At 48.0% G+C, this 27,298-nt stretch overlaps 1 protein-coding gene across 3 annotated transcripts in view; it reads left to right on the forward strand.

The window, feature by feature from the left end:
- The window catches only part of LOC141086580 (uncharacterized), a 127,021-nt gene that overhangs the window by 98,775 nt on the left and 948 nt on the right, over positions 1 to 27,298 (forward strand). For 2 of the 3 annotated variants that reach the window (XM_073572739.1, XM_073572736.1), the window contains exons 8-10: positions 12,389 to 12,496; positions 17,719 to 17,826; positions 18,286 to 18,390. In XM_073572739.1, coding sequence (XP_073428840.1) covers positions 12,389 to 12,496; positions 17,719 to 17,826; positions 18,286 to 18,390 — 321 coding nt within the window. The remainder of the gene's footprint in view (positions 1 to 12,388; positions 12,497 to 17,718; positions 17,827 to 18,285; positions 18,391 to 27,298) is intronic. The other variant, XM_073572738.1, reaches the window with a different exon arrangement.

The following is a 27,298-nucleotide window of genomic DNA, read 5'->3' on the forward strand; positions in this document are numbered from 1 at the left end:
CGATGTCGTCCTCTTCTTTGCTTCCCATCGCGACTCCTGTGCAGGAGCACTGCTCTGCCCTGTTGAGGGCAGAGCAGAGCCCTGCAGTGCGCAGGCACCGGAGGGCAGAGCAGTGCGCCCAGGCTCGGACTGGCCCACCGAGGTACCGTTGGATCCCTCGGTGGGCCCCGCCCCCGAATGTCACTGTCACTCACTGGTCGCTGGTACCCAGGGGCAGGGCCGGCGTCAGCACCCGGGCAAGTCACTGGGATACCCGCCGGCCGCCGCCACGCCCCCCATGTACTGGCCCCATCCTGCGCCCTCCGCGAGGGACCCACGCAGTGACGCAGCCCCTTACAGCCAGCAATGATCATCGCTTCCTTCCGCTGTAATCTTGTGTGCGGTGCCAGCACAGGACCTGTGATGAGGTCACAGGAGGGGAGGAGTCGGGTCACATGACCAGGGTGGCTGCAGGACTCTGCTGTGCTGGCCGCTTGTCATTATGGTGCTGGTCTGGATGGATGAGGTAACGTTTATGTGTGGGACAGTGGGGTCAGGGAGGGGTTTAACAAGGTGGATGTAGCAGAGCCGTGTGTGTACTTGTGTGGGGTCAGGGAGGGGTTTAACAAGGTGGATGTAGCAGAGCCGTGTGTGTACTTGTGTGGGGTCAGGGAGGGGTTTAACAAGGTGGATGTAGCAGAGCCGTGTGTGTACTTGTGTGGGGTCAGGGAGGGGTTTAACAAGGTGTATGTAGCAGAGCCGTGTGTGTACTTGTGTGGGGTCAGGGAGGGGTTTTACAAGGTGGATGCAGCAGAGCCGTGTGTGTACTTGTGTGGGGTCAGGGAGGGGTTTAACAAGGTGGATGTAGCAGAGCCGTGTGTGTACTTGTGTGGGGTCAGGAGGGGTTTAACAAGGTGGATGTAGCAGAGCCGTGTGTGTACTTGTGTGGGGTCAGGAGGGGTTGTACAAGGTAGATGTAGCAGAGCTGTGTGTGTACTTGTGTGAGGTCAGGGAGGGGTTTAACAAGGTGGATGTAGCAGAGCCATGTGTGTACTTGTGTGGGGTCAGGGAGGGGTTTAACAAGGTAGATGTAGCAGAGCCGTGTGTGTACTTGTGTGGGGTCAGGAGGGGTTTACAAGGTGGATGTAGCAGAGCCGTGTGTGTACTTGTGTGGGGTCAGGAGGGGTTGTACAAGGTAGATGTAGCAGAGCCGTGTGTGTACTTGTGTGAGGTCAGGGAGGGGTTTAACAAGGTGGATGTAGCAGAGCCGTGTGTGTACTTGTGTGGGGTCAGGGAGGGGTTTTACAAGGTGGATGTAGCAGAGCCGTGTGTGTACTTGTGTGGGGTCAGGAGGGGTTGTACAAGGTAGATGTAGCAGAGCCGTGTGTGTACTTGTGTGGGGTCAGGGAGGGGTTTAACAAGGTGGATGTAGCAGAGCCGTGTGTGTACTTGTGTGGGGTCAGGGAGGGGTTTTACAAGGTGGATGTAGCAGAGCCGTGTGTGTACTTGTGTGGGGTCAGGAGGGGTTTACAAGGTGGATGTAGCAGAGCCGTGTGTGTACTTGTGTGGGGTCAGGAGGGGTTTACAAGGTGGATGTAGCAGAGCCGTGTGTGTACTTGTTTGGGGTCAGGGAGGGGTTTTACAAGGTGGATGTAGCAGAGCCGTGTGTGTACTTGTGTGGGGTCAGGGAGGGGTTTAACAAGGTGGATGTAGCAGAGCCGTGTGTGTACTTGTGTGGGGTCAGGGAGGGGTTTACAAGGTGGATGTAGCAGAGCCGTGTGTGTACTTGTGTGGGGTCAGGGAGGGGTTTAACAAGGTGGATGTAGCAGAGCCGTGTGTGTACTAGTGTGGGGTCAGGAGGGGTTTACAAGGTGGATGTAGCAGAGCCGTGTGTGTACTTGTGTGAGGTCAGGGAGGAGTTTTACAAGGTGGATGTAGCAGAGCCGTGTGTGTACTTGTGTGGGGTCAGGGAGGGGTTTAACAAGGTGGATGTAGCAGAGCCGTGTGTGTTCTTGGGTGGGGTCACGAGGGGTTTACAAGTTGTACAGAGCAGAGCCGTGTGTGTACGAGGTGTACGGAGCAGAGCCGTGTGTGTACGAGGTGTATGGAGCAGAGCCGTGTGTGTACGAGGTGTATGGTGCAGAGCCGTGTGTGTACGAGATGTACGGAACCGAGCCGTGTGTGTACGGAGCTGAGCCGTGTGTTTATGGAGCGGAGCAGAGCCGGGGGTGTACGGAGTGAAGCTGCGTGTGTACAAGGTGTACAGAGCGGAGCCGTGTGTGTACGAGGCATACAAAGCGGAGCTGTGCGTGTATGGTGGGGAGCATTTATACCTCCCGAGTCCCAACTGTCCCGGATCCAGCGAGACAGTCCCTATTTTGAGAGAGAGACTGCCCCAGCCGGGAGCATACTTTCCCCGCGGGACACAGGAGTACACAGCGGACCCCCAAGGAGCAATTTAAAACTTGCACATAACGTTCTGCCGGAAGTGACGTGCTGGAAGCTGACCAGAAATTAGGTCATTTCAGTAGGAGATTGTGACGGAACCATGGAGGCACTTCAGGGAATGCTTCAGATCCATCACCGTGTCCTCCTCTGACAGCGGACAGCGAGATTGCCTTGGAATCGGGGATGCCAGCCATGTGAGCGGATCATGATATGTCCTGCACCAGGAGGCTCAGGTAGGCACTACAATGGGAGCTGGGCTGCTATAGTATCTTTATAGAATTTTTCTTTCTCTGTTTCTTTCTCTCTCTGTTCTTTCTCTCTAATCTTTTTTTCTCTCTCTCTGTTCTTTCGCTCTCTGTTCTCTTTCTTTCTTTCTGTCTCTGTTCTCTCTGTCTGTTCTCTCTTTCCTCTCTTTCTTTCTCTTTCTCTGTTCTTTCTTTCCCCTCTTCCTCTCTGTTCTTTCCCCTCTTTCTTTTTCTCTCTACCTCTCTGTTCTTTCTTTCCCCTCCTTCTTTTTCTCTCTCCCTGTTCTTTTTTTCTGTCAACTCTTTTTCTCTCTCCGTTCTTTCTTTCTTTCTTTCTTTCTCTCTGTTCTTTTTTTCTGTCCACTCTTTCTTTCTCTTTGTTCTTTTTCTTTCTTTCTTCTTTCTCTCTGTTCTTTCTTTCCCCTCTTTCTTTCTCTATCTGTTCTTTCTTTCTTTACCCCCTTTCTTTCTCTTTCTCTCTGTTCTTTTCTTTCTCTGTGTTCTTCCTTTCTTTCTCTCTGTTCTTTATTTTCTTTCTTTCTTTCTCTGTTCGTTCTTTCTATGTTCTTTCTTTCTTTCTCTCTCTGTATCTTTCTCTGTTCTTCCTTCCATTCTTTCTCTTTCTTTCTCTGTTCTTTATTTCCCCTCTCTTCTTTCTTTCATGCGTACACTACTAATCAGTAGCCTTCATCACATGAACGTGTTTTGCCACAGAGCGAGTGTCCGTGTGGATCACATGCGTGTCCGTGTGATCCACATGGAGACAAGTCCGTTTTTGGCCGTCACCACGGATGTCACATGGCATGAGTCGTGGTATGTGTTAAGGGGGGGCCAACTGAGACTTTTTCGCCCGGGGCCCTCAAAAACCTGGAGCCGGCCCTGCCCAGGGGTGGGATTCAGCGGGTTCTCCCTGGTATCTGGTACACAGGCCAACGCCGGGTCAGTGAGTTACTTTCTGTATGTGCTGCGTATTGGGGACCTGTGCTGCCTACTAGGGACCTGTGCCTGCCTTTTGGGGACCTGTGCTGCCTACTAGGGACCTGTGCTGCCTACTAGGGACCTGTGCCTGCCTATTAGGGACCTGTGCTGCCTACTAGGGACCTGTGCTGTCTGTTGGGGACCTGTGCTGCCTATTGGGGACCAATGCTGCCTATAGGGAACAATGCTGCCTATTGGGGACCTGTGCTGCCTATTGGGGACCAGTGCTGCCTATAGGGAACAATGCTGCCTATTGGGGACCTGTGCTGCCTATTGGGACCTGTGCTGCCTATTGGGGACCTGTGCTGCCTATTGGGTACAATGCTACCTATTGGGGACCTGTGCTGCCTATTGGGACCTGTGCTGCCTATTGGGGACCTGTGCTCCCTATTTGGGACCAATGCTGCCTATTGGGGACCTGTGCTGCCTATTGGGGACCTGTGCTGCCTATTGGGGACGTGTGCTACCTATTGGGGACCTGTGCTGCCTTTTGGGGACCTGTGCTGCCTATTGGGGACCAGTGCTGCCTATAGGGAACAATGCTGCCTATTGGGGACCTGTGCTGCCTATTGGGTACAATGCTACCTATTGGGGACCTGTGCTGCCTATTGGGACCTGTGCTGCCTATTGGGGACATGTGCTCCCTATTTGGGACCAATGCTGCCTATTGGGGACCTGTGCTGCCTATTGGGGACCTGTGCTGCCTATTGGGGACCTGTGCTGCCTATTGGGGACGTGTGCTACCTATTGGGGACCTGTGCTGCCTTTTGGGGACCTGTGCTGCCTATTGGGGACCTGTGCTGCCTATTGGGAACCTGTGCTGCCTATAGGGACCAATGCTGCCTATTGGGGACCTGTGCTGCCTATTGGGGCAGCTAATCGCACGGGTAACGGGAGGCTTTCGCCGCTAAGACCGGCAGGCAGCAACACTGCCTGGCTGGTCCGGGCGAATTTTAGCCCCCCCCTGCAGATACGAACGCTTCGATTGGCTGGGCTGTGTAGCATCTACCATGGAACTCTTGTTGGGACAAAGTGATCACTATACCCCCTACGTCAATCCTTGGGGGTGTAGATTCCAAAATGGGGTCACTTTTTAACTTCAAAGTAACACAGGTCAGATTTGCAAAAAATGGCCTGGGCATTAAGGTGAAAACAGGCCTGCGGCCCTAAAGGATTAAATGAATCGTAGTGCGGAAAGATCTGCAGCATATGAACAACGGTGCAGCTTTTAGTAGAATTAGGATGCTGAAATGATGCAGATTTGGCGTGGGATATACGGCAAAAGAACCCATGGTGTAATTCTGCGGTCTCAAAGCCTAAATGTTGAGTTGTACATTACTGTAGGTGGGCCCCTAAAATTAATTCCCTTGGTGGGCCCTAGACACCCCAGTCCGACCCTGAGTGCGCCTGTGCAGGAGCTGCGACGGGAAGCAAAGAAGAGGACATCATCGCATGAAGATGGGAGGCGCCGGACCATGACACTCATCAGAACGGACCGCCCCCCGGTTGAGTATAATATAACTTGTTTTCCCTCTCTTTCAGGTTACATCGGGGGCTTATCTACAGCATTACAGAATGCTGTAGATAAGCCCCTGATGGCGGTGCCGGCAGCTGATAGTCGAAAAAATAGGTGACAGATTCCCTTTAATATCAGGCTAATCGGGGTCTGACGCCCCCTCCAATTAGCTGTTATTGGCTCCTGCGTTGACCACTATACAGCACAGCTGTCTAATGTGTAGCACAGATCAGCACCAATATAAAAAGATAGAAGCTAATCTGCAGCTCTCCGCAGCAGCCACTACATATTGAATAGAGCTGTGCTGTTCAGTTCCTTTCAGTGTTTATATCCTGTTGCCACGAGTGTTAATAACAGCTGATCGGTGGTCGCGCCAGATATCAGACCTCCACTGATCTTATACTGATGACCTACTCTGAGGATAGATTATCAATATTATATGCATGGACAACCCCTTTAAGCTTCAGTCCCATGTCATCGTCTGATCTTTCTGTGATACAAAGTGAAGTCTTGATGGTGACTGACATCAGCTTAGCTCTTGGGTATACTTACTGTTCATAATGCTCCATCTCTATAGTTATGTATCTGATTACAGTCCAGGAATAACCATTGCTAGAAATGTTCTAAAAACAAAGAATTTTATGATTTTTGCTTCATTACTTTCACTTGTTCTTTCTATATTTCTATATTTTCCCATCTTATATTTCAATGGAACTTTTTTTATGGATTTAGTGCGCTGCTTAACATGACACACAATTACTCATGCATTAACAGATCGATGCTTTATTCATACCCAACGCGTTTCGAAGTACAAATACCATATATCATTGCCTGAGGAAGAAGTGATTTGTACTTCGAAACGCGTTGGGAATATGAATAAGGCTAGTTTCACACTAGCGTTTTTTCAATGCAGCGCACGGTGCCGCAAGCCCCGCCCCCTGCCGGCTCCCTGCCCGCCCCATCCGGTCATCGCCGCCTACTATCGCACATGGACGCTTGCGATCTGCGCACCCTATCTTTAGCATAGGGTGCGCAGATCGTGCGCTGGCCATGCACAGCGCACGCCAAAATCCTTCTAGCGCACGGCCAGCGCACCCTATGCTAAAGATAGGGTGCGCAGATCGCAAGCGTCCATGTGCGATAGTAGGCGGTGATGACCGGATGGGGCGGGCAGGGAGCCGGCAGGGGGCGGGGCTTGCGGCGCCGTGCGCTGCGTCGAATAAACGCTAGTGTGAAACTAGCCTAAACTATATGTTTCGGCGGTCACTCTTCTGGCCTATGGATGTGCGGCAGCTGACTGATAATTTCATGCACTATACCTCTCCTATATCAGGTGAGTAGAATTTTAATACCTTTCGTACCCTGTTTATCGGATGAGACCCTATTTGCGCTTTTCTCCATTCCTATAGTGTGAATCAGTATATGTGACGAGCACCAGCTTACGCTGAGTCGTTTTTCTTGAATGAGTGGACCCTCTGGGCCGTGGCACCCACCCACCTAGGGCGAGCTGACCTAGTGAGAAGCCACCCCCTATACAGGGAGTGTCAGGGGCAAGACCAAGGGGGTAAGCCACCACGGCAGCTGGACCAGACGGCCGGCTCAGGGAAACACTAGACAAGGCACGGGACAAGAGATGGAGTACAAGCACGGAGTATGTGCAGAGACGCAAGACAGAGCAAAGTGCAGGGGCACAGAATAGAGGGAGCGACCCAGCAGACCATGCAGCCATGCAGGGAAGTGTGGCGCCCCTGAGGCTCAGTCGCCACAGAGGTACTGCACCTTCTCCTAAGACAAGGCGAGACAAGACGTTAATTCAAAGAAACTGTTAGGAGTGGCGGAAGACACTAAAAAAAATAAATAAATTAAGTGCCTTCGCCACTTGGGGTCCACCGTGCGGTGGATGGCGAAACTGAAAGAGGCAGAGCGGTAATGTGCACAGGGTTCTAACTCACCCAAGTGCAAACAGGCAATCTCTGTTAAAGGACACAGAGCTGCACAGGTAAATAATGAAAAATATAGTAACGCTGAGTCTGTTAACCGCACAGAGTCTCAGCGGCACACGTACGGTAGCCAGTAACAGGAATAGTTAAAACGTCACTACAACCGAGCGGACTTACCATAGAAGAACGTGTGCTCGGCGTCGCAACTGCGCACGCCCGGAAGGACTGCAACCGCAATATCGCAAGCGCGATGCAGGACGCTTAGCTGCTGTAATAGATGAAGCTTGAGCGCGCTGGCGCTAGCGCTGCTACTGGCTGACCCAAACACTCACACACTTGTAATAACCAAGGAAGGGGATATTTAATGAGTCAGTCACCAGTCCAAGCATCCATCATCAAACACACAGCAGCAAGTATGAGAAATACTAGCACATGGCAGAACAGCCATGCGCACTTTTTATAGCGTATGGGACCCTCCGGAAATCTCCAGAGCCCAGAGCAGAACCAATGAAATCAGGAGCAGGACCTGAGCACCTGACTCCTGAACTCCAATGAGAGCTCGTCCCGTGGGCATGCTCAGAAGCTGGAAAAAAGGACTTAGCCTCTGGAGACAAATGTGAGAATCTGGATTCCTGCATAGGCATCATAGAAACCAAATTCCTAACAGTAACTTCATTAAGGAACACTTCAGGGTAATAACAAGTGCCAAACGTAAATACACAGGGAACACATAGCAAAGTGCGTGCAAGGGCACGCCAAGGTCCAAAGCATGGTACGTGCAGGATGGTAGGCAGAAGCATGATGATGTCAGACTCCGGACGGCAAGCAAAGATCAACCGGGACATCAGGTTCTGTAGCTCTGATGGTGATCGGCAGGATCCAGGCATCCGGTAAGCAGACTAGGGTTCCATGCAAGGAGGCAAGAAAAAGTTAGAGACATGATGCGTGTCAAGAAACACGCCAGGGTCCAGGATAGGGTGGGGTGGGGTGGCATCGGGATCCGGAGTGCTGGCATCAACCGACAGGATCCAGGAATCAGGCTGCTGGAGTCAGCTTCGTACATCAGGCCGCAGTCATCTAGGTCCGGACCTCTGGCAGCGGTCGTCAGGTTACGGAATTCGGCAAACAGGACAGGGTTCAAAGCAGAGCAAAGTAAGCAAAAGACTTGTGCAAGAGTAGCACGAAAACGCACAGTGCGAGAACCAGCGTGAGTGCAAGGGAGCACGGAAACCACAGCTGGGGCACCGGCAGGCGGTACTGGCGGGTGGCACAGGCAGGCGGGCACCACTAGAGGCGGCACGGCTGAGGCACACACAGGCGGTAACCACTATAGCACTGGACAGCGGGCATGGCTGAGGCACACAGGCGGGCACGACAGGAGCGGCATGGCTGAGGCGCAACAGGCGGGCAATGGGCGACCAGGGGCGTGCAAGAGGGCACGGAGCCACAAGGCAGGGCTAGGCAAAGGTACAGGATAGAGACGCGTGCGATACAGCACAGCAAAGCCTAGTATGAGAGGTGCAAGAGCGCACGAAATATCAGAGACAAGGCATAGAGTATGAGGCAGAGTCCTGCGCATGCAGAGGGCATGCCAGGGGCAAAGTACAAGGCGAGACCTGCGCATGCCGAGGGGCACGCCAGGGACAGGTTCTAAGCGAGGCCTGCACGTGTAGAGAGACACGCCAGGGACAGGGTACAGGAAGCAGCAAAGCAAGACAGGAAACCAGGCTGAGCTTAGGCAGAGGACGGAACCAGGAACAGAAGCATAGGCAGAAACACGGAGTCAGGTCAGAACAAGAACAGAGCTAGCAGCGGAGCGTAGGCCGAAGCCCAGGGCTGGGCCAAGGCAGAGCCTTGTGACTAGCCTAGAAACGTGCAAGAGAGCACAATAGGACAGAGTCTAGCAGCAGAGCGTAGGTCTAAGCCCAGAGCCGGGCCAAGGCAGAGCCTTAGGACTAGACATGGAAAAGAGCACAAAACAAAACGAGGAGGAATAGTGTGAGAGCCAGGGAGCACTACAGAGCACCATAGGAGAGAGCGAGGCAGAGCAAGCAAAGACAGAGACCATAGGGAGGAACAAGGCAGAGCGAAGGCAAGGTACGGAACAAGGAACGGGAGCACAGAACGGAATCAGAGCAAGGAAGGACTACAAGGCAAAGCAGAGCGGAGACAAAACATGGCACGAAGGACAAACACTAGACAAGGCACGGGACAAGAGACGGAGTACAAGCACGGAGCGTGTGCAGAGACGCACGACAGAGCAAAGTGTAGGGGCACAGAATAGGGGGAGCGACCCAGCAGACCAAGCAGCCATGCAGGGAAGCAACACAATACTCAGGCCCTGAGCATAGGGAGGGGCGGTCTGATAGAAGGCATTGCACCTCCACTTCCGGGTCAGGACCAGGGGAGAACTTCCGGTTCAGTCCTCAGGATAACAGAGAGCAGTCACATGATCAGGATTCCAGGCATGCAGAGAGGATTGCCGAACCAGACAGTGCTGGATCCTAGGAAAGGTCACATGATCAGGGGTTTTCAGACATGCAGAGATGACTGCAGAACCGGACAGTGCTGGATCCTAGGAAAGGTCACATGATCAGGGGTTTTCAGACATGCAGAGAAGATCACAGGAGGCAGAGCAGAAACGCAGGCATCTTGCAGCCCAACAGTCACAAGGTAAGTGTGCACAATGCACCAGAGATCACGCAGGATAGCTGACATGATATGCGCGTGCACTTCGCTCCAGGGGCTCTTGAGGCAAAACAGACATGGCGGACATGACAGACATGGCGAGCATGACAGTACCCCCCTCCTTAAGCCCCCTCTTATCGGGACTGGAAAAAAAATTTTTTGGCCAAATCCAGAGTTTAAGTAAAAGTCACTCCTGACAACGACGATCCGTCTTCTTGAAACGGACACCTGCACCGGTCAAGACACAGGAGCTGCAGGCGAAGATACGTGGATCCAGTGGGGAGGCCTGCGGGTAGACAAGGAAGTCTTCACTCTCTGGTTGCCACAATTTTCCAAGCGAGTACAGAGGGTATAGGCCGGGTCTGATTCTTCATCAGAACGGTGGCCGAGGTACCAGCGGAGTCCATGACCTGAGTATTCTGTGACGAGCGTCAGCTTACGCTGAGTCGTTTTTCTTGAATGAGTGGACCCTCTGGGCCGTGGCACCCACCCACCTAGGGCGAGCTGACCTAGTGAGGAGCCACCCCCTATACAGGGAGTGTCAGGGGCAAGACCAAGGGGGTGAGCCACCACGGCAGCTGGACCAGACGGCAGGCTTAGGGAAACACTAGACAAGGCACGGGACAAGAGATGGAGTACAAGCACGGAGCGTGTGCAGAGTCGCACGACAGAGCAAAGTGCAGGGGCACAGAATAGAGGGAGCGACCCAGAAGACCAAACAGCCATGCAGGGAAGTGTGGCGCCCCTGAGGCTCAGTCGCCACAGAGGTACTGTACCTTCTCCTAAGGTATAGTGCCCCACCATCCAGGTAAGGTGAGAACTCCTTTCCACGCTCCAACACTCGCACCCCACACGCCAGGGTAGTTCTGCACAACCACATTGCGGCTCAGTGCTTAGAGAGTAGCAGAGCAGCTTTGGTGGTTCCCTGCTTGGAACACTGGACGTGCTGGGAGGTGGGTGGAGTTAGAATCCATAAAAGACTGGGAAGGTTTAGAATTAGAAGTCAGTCTGCGGGGGGCAGTCTGCGAGAGCAGTCCCCTGGGGAAGTAGATGAAGGAAGCCACTCGGAGAGGAGTGGGGATCCCTGGAAGAAGGGATGGAGGAAGGAGTGCTGCAGCTGCCTCAGTGACCTGAGCCAGCTGGCACGGGAAAGGAAGGAAAGAAGAAGGACACTGATCTGTAACCTAAGCATCCATAAGAAAGAGAGAATAGTACGGAACGAAGGAGAATAGAACAGAGAGGACGTGGGTTGGAAGGAAGCACCCTGCATATAGGTTCTAAGCGCAAGGCCGGGGCCCGGTCCCCGAGGTTGTATGGACACTTATGGTTCTGCAGCAGACACCCGTGGAGTAGTTGGCTGTAAATGCACTACTCCCATCTAAGACTTGGGGCACAACAGCATTTGGATAGAGACCCGGGACTCAGGAGAAGGGTGTCCCCGAAGCAGGCTACAGCTGTCTGTCATACAAGTAGAGTTCTTGGGAACATCTGATGAGAGGAACTCCAGTGTAACTCTGTACTAGGAGATCTTCATACTTTTAGGCACTATAGAGGAGACGTTCAGAAAGGTACATGTTGGCGGAGTGTTGGAGGGGAGCCTACCATCTTGCCTGGAGATTGACTGAGTCTCTGACCCGGAGGACACGGCCCGGAGGCAGGCACCTGTGTGCACTACAGACTGTGAGTAAAGCTTTGGAACTACAAGCCCCGGTGTCCTCCATTCATTATTGCGTCTACATCCTCAGCACCACTACATCTGGGTACCAGCTCCTACACTGCCTGCGCTTCTCCTCATCCATTACACCTACACTGCCCTGGGGCTACAGCTCCACCTGTGGGGAGCTTCACCATCTTGGCTGCCACACACCACCAGCCCCAGAGGATCTGCAAGCAGCGTCGGCTTAACACCTCACTTGCCGAACACCACAGGTGGCGTCACGAACTATTCATTCAAACTAACTACAATACGAATTTCCCCCATTACTTGAGCGCCCAGGGCCACGGACAGGGGCACCGCTGCTGTGACACATCCCGCTGACACCGGCCCGGTACCGAGTACCCAACAGCCCTGGGAGGGCTACCCAGAAGCAACACAATACTCAGGCCCTGAGCATAGGGAGGGGCGGTCTGATATAGGGCATTGCACCTCCACTTCCAGTTCAGATCCTCAGGATAACAGAGAGCAGCCACATGATCAGGATTCCAGGCATGCAGAGTGGATTGCCGAACCAGACAGTGCTGAATCCTAGGAAAGGTCACATGATCAGGGGTTTTCAAGACATGCAGAGATGATTGCAGAACCGGACAGTGCTGGATCCTAGGAAAGGTCACATGATCAGGGGTTTTCAGACATGCAGAGAAGATCACAGGAGGCAGAGCAGAAACGCAGGCATCTTGCAGCCCAACAGTCACAAGGTAAGTGTGCACAATGCACCAGAGATCACGCAGGATAGCAGGCATGATATGCGCATGCACATCGCTCCAGGGGTTCTTGAGGCAAAACAGACATGGCGGACATGACAGACATGGTGAGCATGACAGTATATTTTCCCATCAATATCTCATTTTTGACTTTCACTTCCTTCGTTTTCCAGGTCCCAACTTCCCTGACCCCTATTCTTTTCCATGCAGTGACCACCCTCCTCCTCCTCCAGAATCTGACGTGAATGGTACACTGTGGCTCCCTGCTCCTGTTATAAAAGGTATTTTGATCTTGTTCTGAAAACACCTGCTTTGTAAAAACTAGGAAATACACTGAATAATGCATAACAGACAAAATCCAAAAGAAATTAACTGAAGCCGTCCTTTGAGCTCTTGCACTCTGTACATGCAGTTGGAACACTATGTAAACTGTAAAGAAAATAAAAATGCAATGTTTTGGAAATCTCTTATAGCCATATTTTATTCACTACAGAAAACACATATCAAATGTATCAAATGCTGAGCATTGGACATTTTTTCATTTAGTTTGAAAATAATTTACTCATTTTGAAATTATGGCCTGATGAGACGAATATTGAACTTTTTGGCAATAATTCTAAAAGGTATGTTTGGTGCAAAGCCTACACTGTGCATTGTAAAAAGAACACAATACCCACAGTGAAGCATGGTGAAGGCAGCATTATGCTTTGGGGTTGTTTTTTTGGCAAGGTAAATGGAATTTTGAACAGTTACACATGTCAGACAATTTTGCAAAGAAAACTTTAGGCCTCTGCTAAAAAGCGATAGATGAAGAGGAATTCCATCTTTCAGCATGACAAAGACCGTAAGCACACCTTCAATTCCTAAAAAGAATAGTTTAATGAGAAGAAGATTAAAGTCCTGGACAAGAAATGAATCCAATAGCAAACCTATTGGTTGGCCTGAAAAGGGAGATGGTTGCCAATTTTAGATGTGCCATGCAGATAGTCTCTAGGTTACAAACTACATATGTTCTGTAGCTTTGTTCCTAACTCATATACTGTATGTAGTTAAGTTAGAACAGGGAAGGGAGAAGAAAAACTAATATTTACCGCACCGCTGATTGCTCTTCTGTCATCGGGCACTCTGCATCTCTCGGCCACAAAAAACACTATAGATTAGGACTTACAGCCACGTCAAGGCCTCGGAGGCTACGGAGCATGATAAAGTTGCAATAGTGTGGGGAAGGTGACTTGACGGACAGACTTGACTGGAGGAAGAGGGGATGGTTTGTGCACTATAGACGGGGATTGGCAATGACAGAAGGGTAAAAACTGGGGAAGATAGAAAAGGGAGTGCAATACCTGGATTTGACCACAAGATGGCAGGGGGGAGCGTAGTTTAGGACTTGACAGCAGCTTAAGGCTATAGAAACCGCTTAGTCATGGGGGGCGGGGAGATAGGAACCCAGGAAGGGATTTCCCAAGGAGGGAGATAAATAGAACAGGAGTGGGTTTCAGAAAGTTCTAGTCCCGGGAGGAGCTCAGGAGCAGAAGACTGACAACGGTGGAGAGCTCAACCAGGGGACTGACGGGAAGAGACAGTCAGGGGGGTGGTCCTGACATTAGGAACCACAGGACAGACGAGGCCCCGGGGGTACCGATTGGACGACGACCTCGGGCAGGTGAAGCGCTGGCGGTAGATAAGTCTAGGACAGCCCCAGCGAAAGATCCGCGAGAAACGTCACTACGACTGAAGGAAGGTGAAGGTACCCGGGCCTGAGTACGGAGGGCTGTAAAGGAACTGCGGTGTATGGCTACGATCGTCAGGAGGACAGCCAATAAAACCCGGACCTGTTGCAACTGAAATCTGCCTCCGTCTCGTCTCTGTGTCGGCTGTGCGCGGTAAGCAGTGGACTACCCCCCAATCTGGGCCCCTACCACAATGGCATATTTGCGTCTTTATGATGGACTGTGACCTCCAAGGCCTGGACACGGCCAGAAGTCTTGGAGATGCTGCATGCGAAGGCAGAAAGAGGACTGGACAGCGAGGAAGGTTTTTCAAAGTTTTGCTAGTGTCTATAATAGTGGTGCCCTTTCTTTATAGACTGGAAATGATGCATTTTTAGGATAAATTAATATTGAATATACTGGTCTGCATGTGAGCTGCTACATAGCCTATAGGCCTGTGTAGGTATTTGGCAGAAGTTCTTGTCCATTTATATGTGATACTTACAGTACCTTACCTCTGTCACCCTGGGTTCAAATCTATGCTGATCAATCTGACATGGGCAATTCTGTTACCAAGAGGACTGGATTTTTTAATTACAGTATATTCCATACCTCCTCATGGTTTTAGCATAGCAGTTTACCTCTATTACCATCATGTCTTCAGCATCAGCATGGCACATCTAGAATTGGCAAGCTTTGCAGTAGCTCCAAATCTGTCAAATTGAACATCTCCTACATACAGCTCCCTCTTCAGGTAATTCACAGATTTTTAATTGTATTTATGTCTTGACTCTTTTTTGCCCATTCCAAAACTTTTCTTTCCTAGCAAAGTCATTCTTTTGTTGATTTGATGATATGCTTAGTGCCTTTGTCGTCCAGAAAGGTAAAATTCCAGCTGCCGAAAAATATCCCCAAAGTATAATGCTGCCTCCTACATGCTTCACTGTGGGTATGGTATCAATCAAACATACCTTTTAGAATTATCATTTAATCTTACTCCGTGGTCCTCCACAGCCACCCAACACAGAGAGACATACATTAGACCTTATCTCCACCCACCTCTGTTCCCTATATAACCCTACAACCTCACCTCTCCCCTATTTGCCCACCATCTACTCACTTTCTTATCCCTGTCCTCACCTGCTTCAGAAACTAGCACACCCCTGCAGAAACCTTGCACACCTAAACATTCACATGCTCTTCGACTCTATTCCCCCGCTGTCCTCCATATCTTCACTCCACAACACAGACAGTGCTATCATTTGCTACAACAACACACTGGCATCGGCTATTGACTCGGTCGCCCCTTTCATGCAAGGCAGAGTGCAACGAAGCAATAATCTACTCTGGCACAACAACCTTGCAAAAAAGCTTCACCAAGTGTCAAGGGTTGCAGAGCGGTGCTGGAAGAAAACTAACTTGAAAGAAGACTTCCCAGCATTCAAAACAGCAACTTTCACATTCAAATCAACCCTCATCTTTGCTAAAAAGGTCTATTTGACAACCCTTGTATCTTTTTTATCCTATAACCCCAAACAGTTATTCAACACTTTTAACACCTTCCTCCGACCTCCCTTATCTCTGCAGAAGACTTTGTACACTTAAAAAATAAGGTCGACCAAACAAGGCAGTTCTTTACTGCCCATCCACCACAACCCCTATGTATAAGAAACCACTGCCCCTCCCCCATAACCTTGCTCCCCACCATCGCTAAAGGAGATCTCACTCATCTCCTCTCCAAATCGTACCTCACCATTTGTGTAATTGACCCTATCCCATCCCAACTCTTCCCCAACCTCACCACCATGCGTATCCCAGCCCTAACCCATCTTTTCAACCTATCACTAACCTCTGTTAACTTCCATTCTGCTTTCAAACATGCCATGATCACATCTATCCTGAAGAAACCATCCCTTGACCCGACCTCTACGTTCAGCTATCATCCCATATCGCTGCTCCCGTTCGCCTTGAACAGCAATGTCCATGCTGAATTTTCCTCCCATCTCTCATCTAACTCACTCTTTAATGACCTATAATCCAAGTTCAGGTTCTGTCCCAAGGATAATCCAAATCCCACGCTTGTGAATCACTGTCCGTGGCACTCGCCTATTCACATACAGAAGAAAAATGTGTGCACAGATAAAAAAAATATACAAGAACAAGTAGCGTGCTACTGCCCCGGCCCATGTCAAGAAAGCAGACCAGTCTGATGCAAATTTTCCCCATTCAATGGGCCTAATCCCAGCACAAATACAGCCTGTCACACTCAGATTTCTGCCCCGAATCTTGTAATAAATATGCAAATCTGACATATCTGAACATATCCCAACTTAGCTGAAGTAAACCATAAGTTAGGAAACAACATTCACATTTGCAGTTTCAACTAGTGATGGGTCATTTGCAATAGAGTCAACTTGATGAGATAGCTCCTTTATGTGGGCTATGAGAGCCCTCTTCCCTCCCAATGAAAGCAACTTGCACTTTATAAATGGATCACACTGGGGGTAAAATGATGCTGTCCAGCTGCCAATGTGACTGAAACCCACCCAGCCTGCACTACCAGTCAAAACCTTGAAAGGCCACCTGGTATTGGCTAGTAACAGGTGGGTGAGATGTTGATTACTTCAGGACTGGGTGATTGTGTGTGGTACAGGGAGGTAGTCGTGGCTGAGAGCATTTGCATTGGCGCGCCCTGACCTCCCATCAAATGCACACACTGTCCATAGCTCTGCATACCTGTGATTTCATAACCTGCACATTTATGAAGGCTTCCTCGGTCCGTTTTTTACAAAATGAGCAAAAGTCCAGTTCAACTTTCAAATAAACAACTTTACTGATCCTTGTACACAGCATATCTATATTCCTTCCAGCATCAGCATCAGTTTTCACATCATGCAACTCTTCTTCTGTCCCTGTCCTTCTGTCTGTGTCACTAAGCTTGCTTCCAGGACGGACCGTACCTTTCGGTTCTTCAGCGTCCTCTCTGTGCAGGCTCACTCCGTTTGGGGGTTCCCTCGACCATTTCGCCCCGGTCCTGAGGGCATCAGCCCATGCAATAGGCTGCCACATGGTGAGTGACCTGCCCGTACTGCTTAGTCTTCCCTAGCAACTGCAGTTCCCACTAAAGCTGCATTGCTAGCACATTTGCCGCTGCTTCCTCTGATGATGTCCCGGCTGCCAATACTAGATGGCTGGGCCTTGCTATTGTCAATGTTGCGTAGCCCAGTGTTGCCCAGGGCTAATTAGCCCACCTGAGCTGAACGGGCGCCCTGGTCCCATTTGACTCTATCAGGAAGTCTTTTCTGCCTTATCCACCGTGGCCCCTCCAATGTTAACTATTTACTATATACACTATGTGGAATTCCTATCTACTACTATGTAGACTAAACTGCTCCTATCTACTGGCCAAACATGAACACTACACTTTCCATACATATAATATGATACACACAGTATGAACGTACATCAACGGGTAAAAATATATAGTAATATGAAATCACATTTAACGGGAAGTACTTAAAGGGGTAGGAGCGTGTTCCAAACTTAGTAACCCCTTACAATTGTAACATAAATATTACGTTCTCCTGCCCCCGCCCATGAACACCTATTTAAAAAGTGCTCCAAAAGAGATCCCACCTCGATTTTAGTGGGTGGAGTTAATTGTCCAGTTCACAAAAAAAAAGCCAAACTGCACATCAATAGTTTTAACACTAGATGGCAGCACAGTCAGGTTTCTGATGTGCCATTATTTTATTTGGCTTTTAGCTGACGTTTTTTTGCTTTTTTTTTTTCAGACAACGAAATACCCATTTGTAAATCTCAACAAAGTGTTGATGAATGTTTTCCACCACCCCCAGTCATTGACAACACAGAAAATCAGTTACCATGGCCGATAGGAAATGGTATGTTATCTTGGATTTGGTAAAAAACCCTTTCTTAACCCTTGGTACTTTTGACAATTATTTATGGTCCCTCCAGTGGATGGGAGTAAGGGCATAGCGATAGTGAATGGGCCGCAGTTGTACTGAGATTCTGCTAGGGGGTCCTGAGACTCACCTGCCTCAGACAAATACGCTATAGGGTTGGCACATGGAAGGCGGGTGGAGGAAGCTGTTACACACGGATTCCTACATGCGTCACGTTACCTTTCTGGCCATGCCATTGATGCTATATACAGGAAAAGTCCTTTGTTGTTTCTTATTTTTATCTGTTCATTTTAAATTTGATATATAGATATGGCGAGTTTAGGAATTAGAATATCTCACTGGAAGCTGACAACTCCAGAGATGGAGCGAAAACAGACCTGTGAGCAATCTGCTGCCCTGAGGACTAGTCATGACTATCGGCATCTGTTTTTGTAGGTCTCACATCCCCCGCGTGCACACGACCTTCAGCTGCTGACCTTCCACCACCTCCAGACTCTGAAATGACAAGTGCGTTATGGCCGGGGGAAGATGGTATGTCAGGTACAGATACTAATGTTTTATATGTATAATTCTACTCTTTTGGGCTATGTTCCCACATGAGCTTTTACAGAGTTTTTAATGCCGCAGACTTTCTACTTTTCGACACTTGATCATGTCATTTAGGTTATTTGCGGGTTTTTTCATTGTGTTTTTGACGTTGTGGCTTTTCTCTCTTGTTGGTGTGTCATACGTTAAATAAATCTGTTTTGTTTTTTTATACTTCCTGGCATTTGACTTTAACAAACCTTTCTTCAAAACAGTCATGTGCGGATTACTTGTGTTTTTTATGCGCTTCTGCCGCAGACGTGCACTAAAAACACATGTGCGTTTTTTACCTGCGGATTTTCTGTATTGTCTGGGGAAATCCGCACATAAAACTCAGCGTACCCACAGAAAAGTTGACATTTGTGGATTTGAAACTCGCACCGCAGGTCAGTTTATGCTGAGTAAGAAAAAAGCACAGTGGGCAGGAGATTTTTATACATCCCATCCACTCTGCTGTAGCTGTAAGATGCTGCGTTTTTGACGTAGTGAAAATTCATAGCAACTCGCTAAAAACTCATTGTGGGCAAAATAACCATGACCAAACGTTATTAAAAACGCTCGCTTCACAATTTTCTTGCCGTGTAAACAGGTTGCCAACTTGTGCAGGACAAAAGATCGTTGTTCTCAGCGGTACATGGTTCTGTGTAAACAGGTCTTGCACTATCAGGAACTATGGCAGCCTGTGTGCACTGAGTGATCTAGTGATGATCACTCAGTGCGCATTATTTACTTTTGTCTGCCATGTACAACAGTCATTCAAACGACCACCGATCGGTAAAAGGTCCCCGATCTGCGGTCATATTGTGCTGACAGTCGGCCTCTGTAAATGGACCTTTAGTCATGTTACTGTCACAGATTGCACTATGTGAAATTATACTGTAAACTGCATTATGTGTTTATGTAAGAAAAAAACACTATAAAAAGAAATATACAAATATACACAACCCTTGCTAAACGCATTGTAACCACTAGGTGTCACTATAAGATCCGCAGTAAGCGGACCGCTAAAATGCACAGCTTCTGCTATGGCCTCTTTCACACTTCAGTTGTTTGACCTCAGATGCAAACCGTGAAAGTGTGGAAAAAAAGGATCCGTTTCCGCTTTGGAAAAAACGGTTGCACCGGATCTGTTTTTTGGACGAATCCGCCGCAGCCGCCGGGTGGCTGAAATTTAAAGGAACAGAACTCTGGGGAGAGAGAGAGAGTTTCTATGGGGAAAAAAACGGATCTGCCAAAGAAATGGCGGATCCGCTTTTTTCTAAAAAAAGGCGGATTTTGACTGACGTCAAACAACTGAAGAGTGAAAGAGGCCTAAGACTCCCACTGATCGAAAAAAGAGGGAACTTGTGTCCTACGTTTTTTTGGCAAGTCCATAGAAAATGAATGGATGAACCGAGCGCATGCGTAACGGTTGCTTCATTTTAACAGGGACACAAGTCCCCCATTTTAGCCATTGGAGGTCTCAGTAGTGTCATCTATGATCTAGTAGCGACCACATATCATATGCATGGGTGACAACTTACTGTCTTACTTCCTTACTGGAAGATCCCTTTAACTACTAAAATAAGGATCTGAAAGATGCAAACTGTTTCAGATTTGCATTCCTTTAAGATTGCATTTACTATTATTCATCACAAAGGTGGATTGATACTAAAGATGCCTGAATCGGGTACACGGGGTGCACAATGCAAATCAGCTTTTACTATAGCTGCTATGTGAATGGAGGTGAATGACTCAGAGGATGTCTGGTGAAACGATCGGTGAGGGGCCGACCACTGGGATTCACAAGGTTCTCCACAACTGGGCACTTTAATGCTCACTGCTGCTAATGAAGAAAAAAGTGTAATATTCTGGCAAACTATGATGGTCCAAGTGGTAGGACTCGCCATGATCTATAAGATAACACCTATCCTGAGCAAAGGTAATAACTTTGTTTCACTTGACAAAGTAGTAAAGTCTTTTATAAGGTTTAAAAAATTGTAGCCAAGAGCAGAGAATGGGTTAAATTAAATGCTGTACCTATTTCTTCATTCCTAAGCCTTCCAGCTCTGATTGTCTCCACTGGTCTCTGCTAACATCCTGCAGCATGCCTCAGATCCAGCAGGACACTCCTGTATTTGGGGGCTTGTACGTTTGTCCCAGGAGGGCAGCGTCAAGTCCCGGTTTAAACTGTATTTGCATGTTTGGCATGCTGATATAGTTGAATATAATGGTGGCGCAGGGAGCCACCAGTTCTCTGCTCCACCATTAATCAGTGCCGTCTCAGCTCAGCACAGGAGCATTGATGATATTAGTGTCTGGTGTCTGCTGCACTATACACAGCATGAAGCAGAGAACTGCCTCGCTCTTCATGGGAATGAGGCTAGGTGTATGTGTGTATATATATATATATATATATATATATATATATATATATATATATATGTAGCCTGTGAAATAAGTATTGAATGCGTCACCAATTGTCTACGTAAATATGTTTCTAAAGGGGCTATTGATGTGAAATTTCCACCAGATGTCAGGAAGTACCCATCCAGTCTACACAGGCAAATAAATCAAACCATAGATGTCCATAAATTAAGTTATGTGTAATAATGAGAAATTACACAGGGAAAAGTATTGAAAACACAAAGAAAGAAAAGGTTGAAAAATCCATGGAATGGTATGACAACAACTGAAAAATATCACTAATTAGAAAGCAATCCTGCCATTTACTGAAAAATAATATCACTTGGTTCAACTGATAGCGTATAAAAAGGTGTCTCATTACCAAGGTGCCACACAAGAAACAGCTCATGATGGGTAAAACCAGTAAGCTGTCTCGAGACCTTTGTAACCTTATTGTTGCAAAAAATACTGATGGCATTGGTTACAGAAGAATTTTTAAATTACTGAAGGTTCAAGTGAGCACTGTTGGGGCATAATCCACAAGCAGAAAGAACATCATTTCACCATAAACCGGCCATGACCACGTGCTTCCCACAATTTGAAAGATTTGAGACAGAGGAGTGAAAAGAATTCAGAAGAGTTGTCCAAGAGCCAAAGACCACCTGTTGAGAGCTGCGGAAAGACCTAGAATCAACAGGTGCAATTGTTTCAAAGAAAACAATAAGTAATGCATTCAACTTCCATGACCTGTATGCAAGCTCGCCACACAAGACTTCATTGCTGTAAAAAAAAAAAACATGTTCAAGCACACTTGCTCAACGATATTTAGACAAACCGGTGAAATACTGGGAGAATATAGTCTGGTCAGATGAGACCAAAATTGAACTCCTTGTATGCCATAATATACACCATGTTTGGAGGCCAAAGGGAAATGCATATCACCCCAAAGCACCATACAGTGAAGTTTGGAGGTGGGACCATCATGGTGTGAGGTTGCTTTTCAGCATATGGCAGTGGCAAACTTCATATAATTGAAGGACAGCTGAATAGACAAATGTACTGAGACATTCATGATAAAAATCTGCTGCCATCTGCAAGGATGATGAGCATGAAATGAGAGTGCACATTTCAACAAGACAATTATCCCAAACACATAGCTAAGGAAACTCAATTTGTGTCAGAGAAAGAAAATAAAGCTGCTACAATGGCACAGGCAATAACCTGACCTGAATCCAATAGAAAATGTATGGAAGGAACTAAAGCTCAGAGTTCATAGAAGGAGTCCACAGAACCTTCAGGATTGAAGAGTGTTTGTGTGGAAGAATGGGCCAAAATCATACCTGAGCAATGCATGCGACTAGTTTCTCCATCTAGGAGGATTCTTGAAGCTGTCATCACCAAAGGCTTTTGTAAATATGTGTGTGGGGGAGGCATCATTGCACAGTGGGGCACTATGAAACAGTAGCGTAGCTACCGGGGGGGGGGCAGAGGGGGCGGTCGCCCAGGGCCCCGCACTCTGAGGGGGCCCACCTGGATTTACACTTAACTGTATCTGCAGCAGAGAGGGAGAATCGATCATCTCCCTGCTCTGCCCCTATGTTCTCTTCTCTGCCGCAGGACCTGTGATGAAGGTCACAGGAGGGGAGGAATCAAGGTCACATGATGTTCCACCGAAAGTGACGTGCTGGAAGCTGACCGGAAATTAGGTAATTTCAGGAGGAAATTGTGATGGAATCATGGAGGCACCTCTGGGAATGCTTCAGATTCATGACCGTCTCCTCCGACAGTGGGATCGCCTTGCACTCGGGGATGTCAGCCATGTGAGCAGATCATGATATGTCCTGCACTGGGAGGCTCAGGTGGGCACTACAATGGGAGCCGGTCTGCTATAGTATCTTTATAGAATCTTTCTTTCTCTCTCTGTTTCTTTCTCTCTCTCTGTTCTTTCTCTCTCTGTTTCTTTCTCTCTTTTCTTTCTTTCTTTCCTCTCTTCCTTTCTCTCTCTCTCTGTTCTTTCTTTCGCTCTGTTCTTTCTTTCCCTTCTTTCTTTCACTCTAATCTTTCTCTCTTTTCTTTCTTTCTCTCTCTGTTCTTTCTTTCTCTCTCTGTTCTTTCTTTCTCTCTGTTCTTTCTTTCTCTCTCTCTGTTCTTTCTTTCCCTCTCTCTGTTCTTTCTTTCCTCTCTTTCTCTCTCTCTGTTCTTTGTTTCTGTTCTTCCCCTCTTTCTTTCTCTAATCTTTCTTTCTTTCTTTCTCCTTCTAATCTTTCTTTCTCTCTCTGTTATTTCTTTCTCTCTCTATGTTCTTCCTTTCTCTCTCTGTTCTTTCTTTCTCTCTCTGTTCTTTCTTTCTCTATAATGTAGCCCCCTTCATATGGTATAATACAGCGCCCCCAAAAAATATAATGTAGCCCCTTCAGAATATAATGCAGCCTCCCTCATAGAGTATCATGCTGCCCTCCCTTATATGGGGTATCATGCTGCCCCCCTTATATGGGGTATCATGCTGCCCCCCTCATGCGGGGTATCATACTACCCCCCTCATACGGGGTATCATGCTGCCCCCCATCATACGGGATATCATGCTGCCCCCTCCTCATACAGGGTATCATACTACCCCGCTCATACGGGTATTATGCTGCCCCCCCCATACGGGGTATATCATGCTGCCCGCTCATACGGGTATTATGCTGCCCCTCCATACGGGGTATATCATGCTGCCCGCTCATACGGGTATTATGCTGCCCCCCCCCATACGGGGTATCATAATCATGCAACCAGGACTCACTATATAAATTTAAAAAAAAAACTATACTCACCTCTCCTCCTCGCTCCCACGCTGATTTCGGCGGCGGCTCTTCTCTGATGTCAGGAGCTGCGCTTCAGTCAGACCGGCACACAGAGGGGACGCGATGAAGTGATGTCATCGCGCACCCGCTGTGTGTCAGAGGAAGAGGGTAATGATGGGAGAGGGAGCATCATATAATGCTCTCTCTTCCGTTATTGCGGCCCGCACTGACGCCACAATAATGGAATATATATATATATATATATATATATATATATATATATATATATATATTTATTTATTTATTTTTGGCAACAGCGTGGTCATCTCCTGAGGTTCTCTGGTTAGGGGCCCACTCAGAAGTTTCGCCCCCCCCTGAACCAAAACCCTAGCTACGCCTCTGCTATGGGAGCATTAATGTTTGTGGGAATCGTTCAAGGTATCAATCTGTGTTAGGGCATAATTGTGTGGGGGGTATAGTGGGGACATCATGGACAAGGAAGGCATTGTGGTGGCATCATTCAGAGATGTGATGACTTGTAGGTTCAACTTATTGTGCAGAGATACACTGGAGATGCACCATAATGTGGGCGTGTGGGGTACCATAGTGTCACCATAAAGTGTAGAGGGCACTGTGCAGTCATCATAATCTGTTGGCAAATGGGCACAGTGAGGGCAATAATATGTGTGGGACTATTTTGGGGACATGATACTGTGTAGATGGGCATTGTGGGGGCATCAAATTGTATGGGGGTCATCAGGTGTGTATTAAACAGTGTGGAAACAGTTTAGTGCTGACACTATTTCTCTGGCACACAGAAAGGACTGTGCGGAGTTAAGGCCCCGTCTCACTAAGCGATCTCGGTAGCGAGATCGCTGCTGAGTCACAACTTTTGTGACGTAACAGCGATCTCACCAGCGAGATCGCTGTGTGTGACAGCGATCAGCGAGCGGCCCCCCTGCCGGTATCGCTGATCGCTGGAAGAAACCTCTGGACATTTCTTTGGTCGCTGGTCTCCCGCTGGCCAGCACGCATCGCTGTGTGTGACAGGCGGGAGACCAGCGATCAGGTGTAAAAAATAATAAAAAAAATAAAAAATATAGTTATTCTCACCTTCCGACGTCGCGTTCAGCCATCCCGCCTCTCTCCACGCTCCGGTCCCAGTGATCCTTTGCATGAATGACCGCGAGATGTCACGGTCTCGCGGGATAACAAAGTCTCGCGGTCATTCATGCAAAGGATCACTGGGACCGGAGCGTGGAGAGAGGCAGGATGGCTGAACAGGACGTCGGAAGGTGAGAATAACTATTTTTTATTATTTTTTACAGCGATGGCCAGCGATGCCGCACGCTCGGCATCGCTGTGCTGATCGCTGGTGAAGCTGTCTGTGTGACAGCTCACCAGCGATCACATAGCGACTTACTAGCAATCCTGACACCTTGATATCGGTGTCGGGATCGCTGGTAAGTCGCTTAGTGTGACGGGGCCTTTAGAGGTGTGGCTTAGCCATAAAAAAAATGCATCAACTCTTTGCTGTTATTAAAGGTTCTGAGATGTCCAGCATCTTTCATAAAACTGCTTCCACCAAACTCAGGCCTCAGTAGTGATGTTGGCATTCGCAGTACGTAACAGTGGTCATGTGAATGATGACGTAATCAGAGACCGGTGGGGAGCACTGGAACGGCTGCCTCGAGTCAAGGGGATATAAAGAAGATGAGGTTAGGAGTTTATTTGGCTACGTAACTCATGGAGACATGTCCTTTTTTCCCAGCATCAGTGATGGAAAGGGCCAATACAAGTCTGTGGTTACTGTCGTCATATGCGTACTGTCTATATTTAACACTGCATTCATGAAAAACACTGATGGTAAAAACGGACACATGGGTGACACACTGATGGCAAAAACAGACAAACTGGTGACACACTTATGGTAAAAATGGACAAACTGATGACAAAAACATACACACAGGTGACATACTGATGGTAAAAACGAATACACGGGTGACATACTGATGGTAAAAACGGACATACTGATGGTAAAAACATACACACAGGTGACATACTGATGGCAAAAACTGACAAACTGGTGACACACTGATGGTAAAAACGGACACACTGATGGTAAAAACGTACACACAAATGACACACTGATGGTAAAAACGGACACACTAGTGACACACTGATGGTAAAAACGGACACACGGATGACACACTGATGGTAAAAACAGACACACTGGTGACACACTGATGGTAAAAACGGACACACTGTTGGTAAACAAACTGGTGACACACTGATGGTAAAAACGTACACACAGATGATACACTGATGGTAAAAACGGACACACTAGTGACACACTGATGGTAAAAACGGACACACGGATGACACACTGATGGTAAAAACGGACACACGGATGACACACTGATGGTAAAAACAGACACACTGGTGACACACTGATGGTGAAAACGGACACACTGTTGGTAAACAAACTGGTGACACACTGATGGTAAAAACGGACACACTGATGGTAAAAACGTACACACGGATGACACACTGATGGTAAAAACATACACACGGATGACACACTGATAGTAAAAACGTACACACGGATGACACACTGATGATAAAAACTACACACTGGTGACACACTGATGGTAAAAATGAGCACACTGTTGGTAAAAACATACACACAGGTGACACACTGATGGTAAAAACGGACACACTGTTGGTAAAAACGAACACACTGATCGCACTGATGGTAAAAACGGAAAAATGGATGGTAAAAACAGACACACGGGTGACACACTGATGGTTAAAACGGACACACTGTTGTTAAAAACATACACACAGGTGACATTCTGATGGTAAAAGCAGACAAACTGGTGACACACTGATGGTAAAAACAGACACACGGGTGACACACTGATGGTAAAAACAGACACATGGGTGACACATTGATGGTAAAAATGGAAACATGGGTGACACACTGATGGTAAAAACAGACACACTGATGGTAAAAACAGACACACTGATGGTAGAAAAGAACACACTGGTGACACATATATAGTAAAATGGACATGCTGTTGGTAGAAACAAACACACAGATGACACACTGATGGTAAAAACAGACACACTGATGATAAAAAAAGGACACACAGATGGTAAAAATGGACACACGGATGACACACTGATGGTAAAAATGGGCACGTGGATGACACACTGATGGTAAAAACAGACACACGGATGGTAAAAACGGATACACGGATGACACACTGATTGTATAAACTGACACACTGATGGCAAATACGGACACATGATGGTAAAACGGACACATGGATGACACACTAGTAGTAAAAACATATACACACTGATGGTAAAAACAGACACACGGATGACACACTGATGGTAAAAGCGGTGTACGGTCAGTGTCTCTGTTTTTACCATCAGTGTGTCTGATTTTACCATCTGTGTTTCATCAGCGTACGGTCAGTGTGTCTGATGACACACTGATCCAAAACACTGATGACACCGGTACCATTTTTCACGGAAGTGTGAATGAGGCCTTACACTCCAAAAAAAACCTACAACTAAGGGCTCATACTCACTGGCGAAAAAAAAAACGGTCTGATTTCTGGACCGTAAAAAAGGGAGGAGTGCTATGCGATTTCTAATCTTTCCATCCGTTTTCCATCCGT

This window comes from Dendrobates tinctorius, unplaced genomic scaffold (genome assembly GCF_039654945.1).
Source record: "Dendrobates tinctorius isolate UK_male_01 unplaced genomic scaffold, ASM3965494v1 ptg000032l, whole genome shotgun sequence".
In the NCBI taxonomy this organism is placed as follows: Eukaryota; Metazoa; Chordata; class Amphibia; order Anura; family Dendrobatidae; genus Dendrobates; species Dendrobates tinctorius.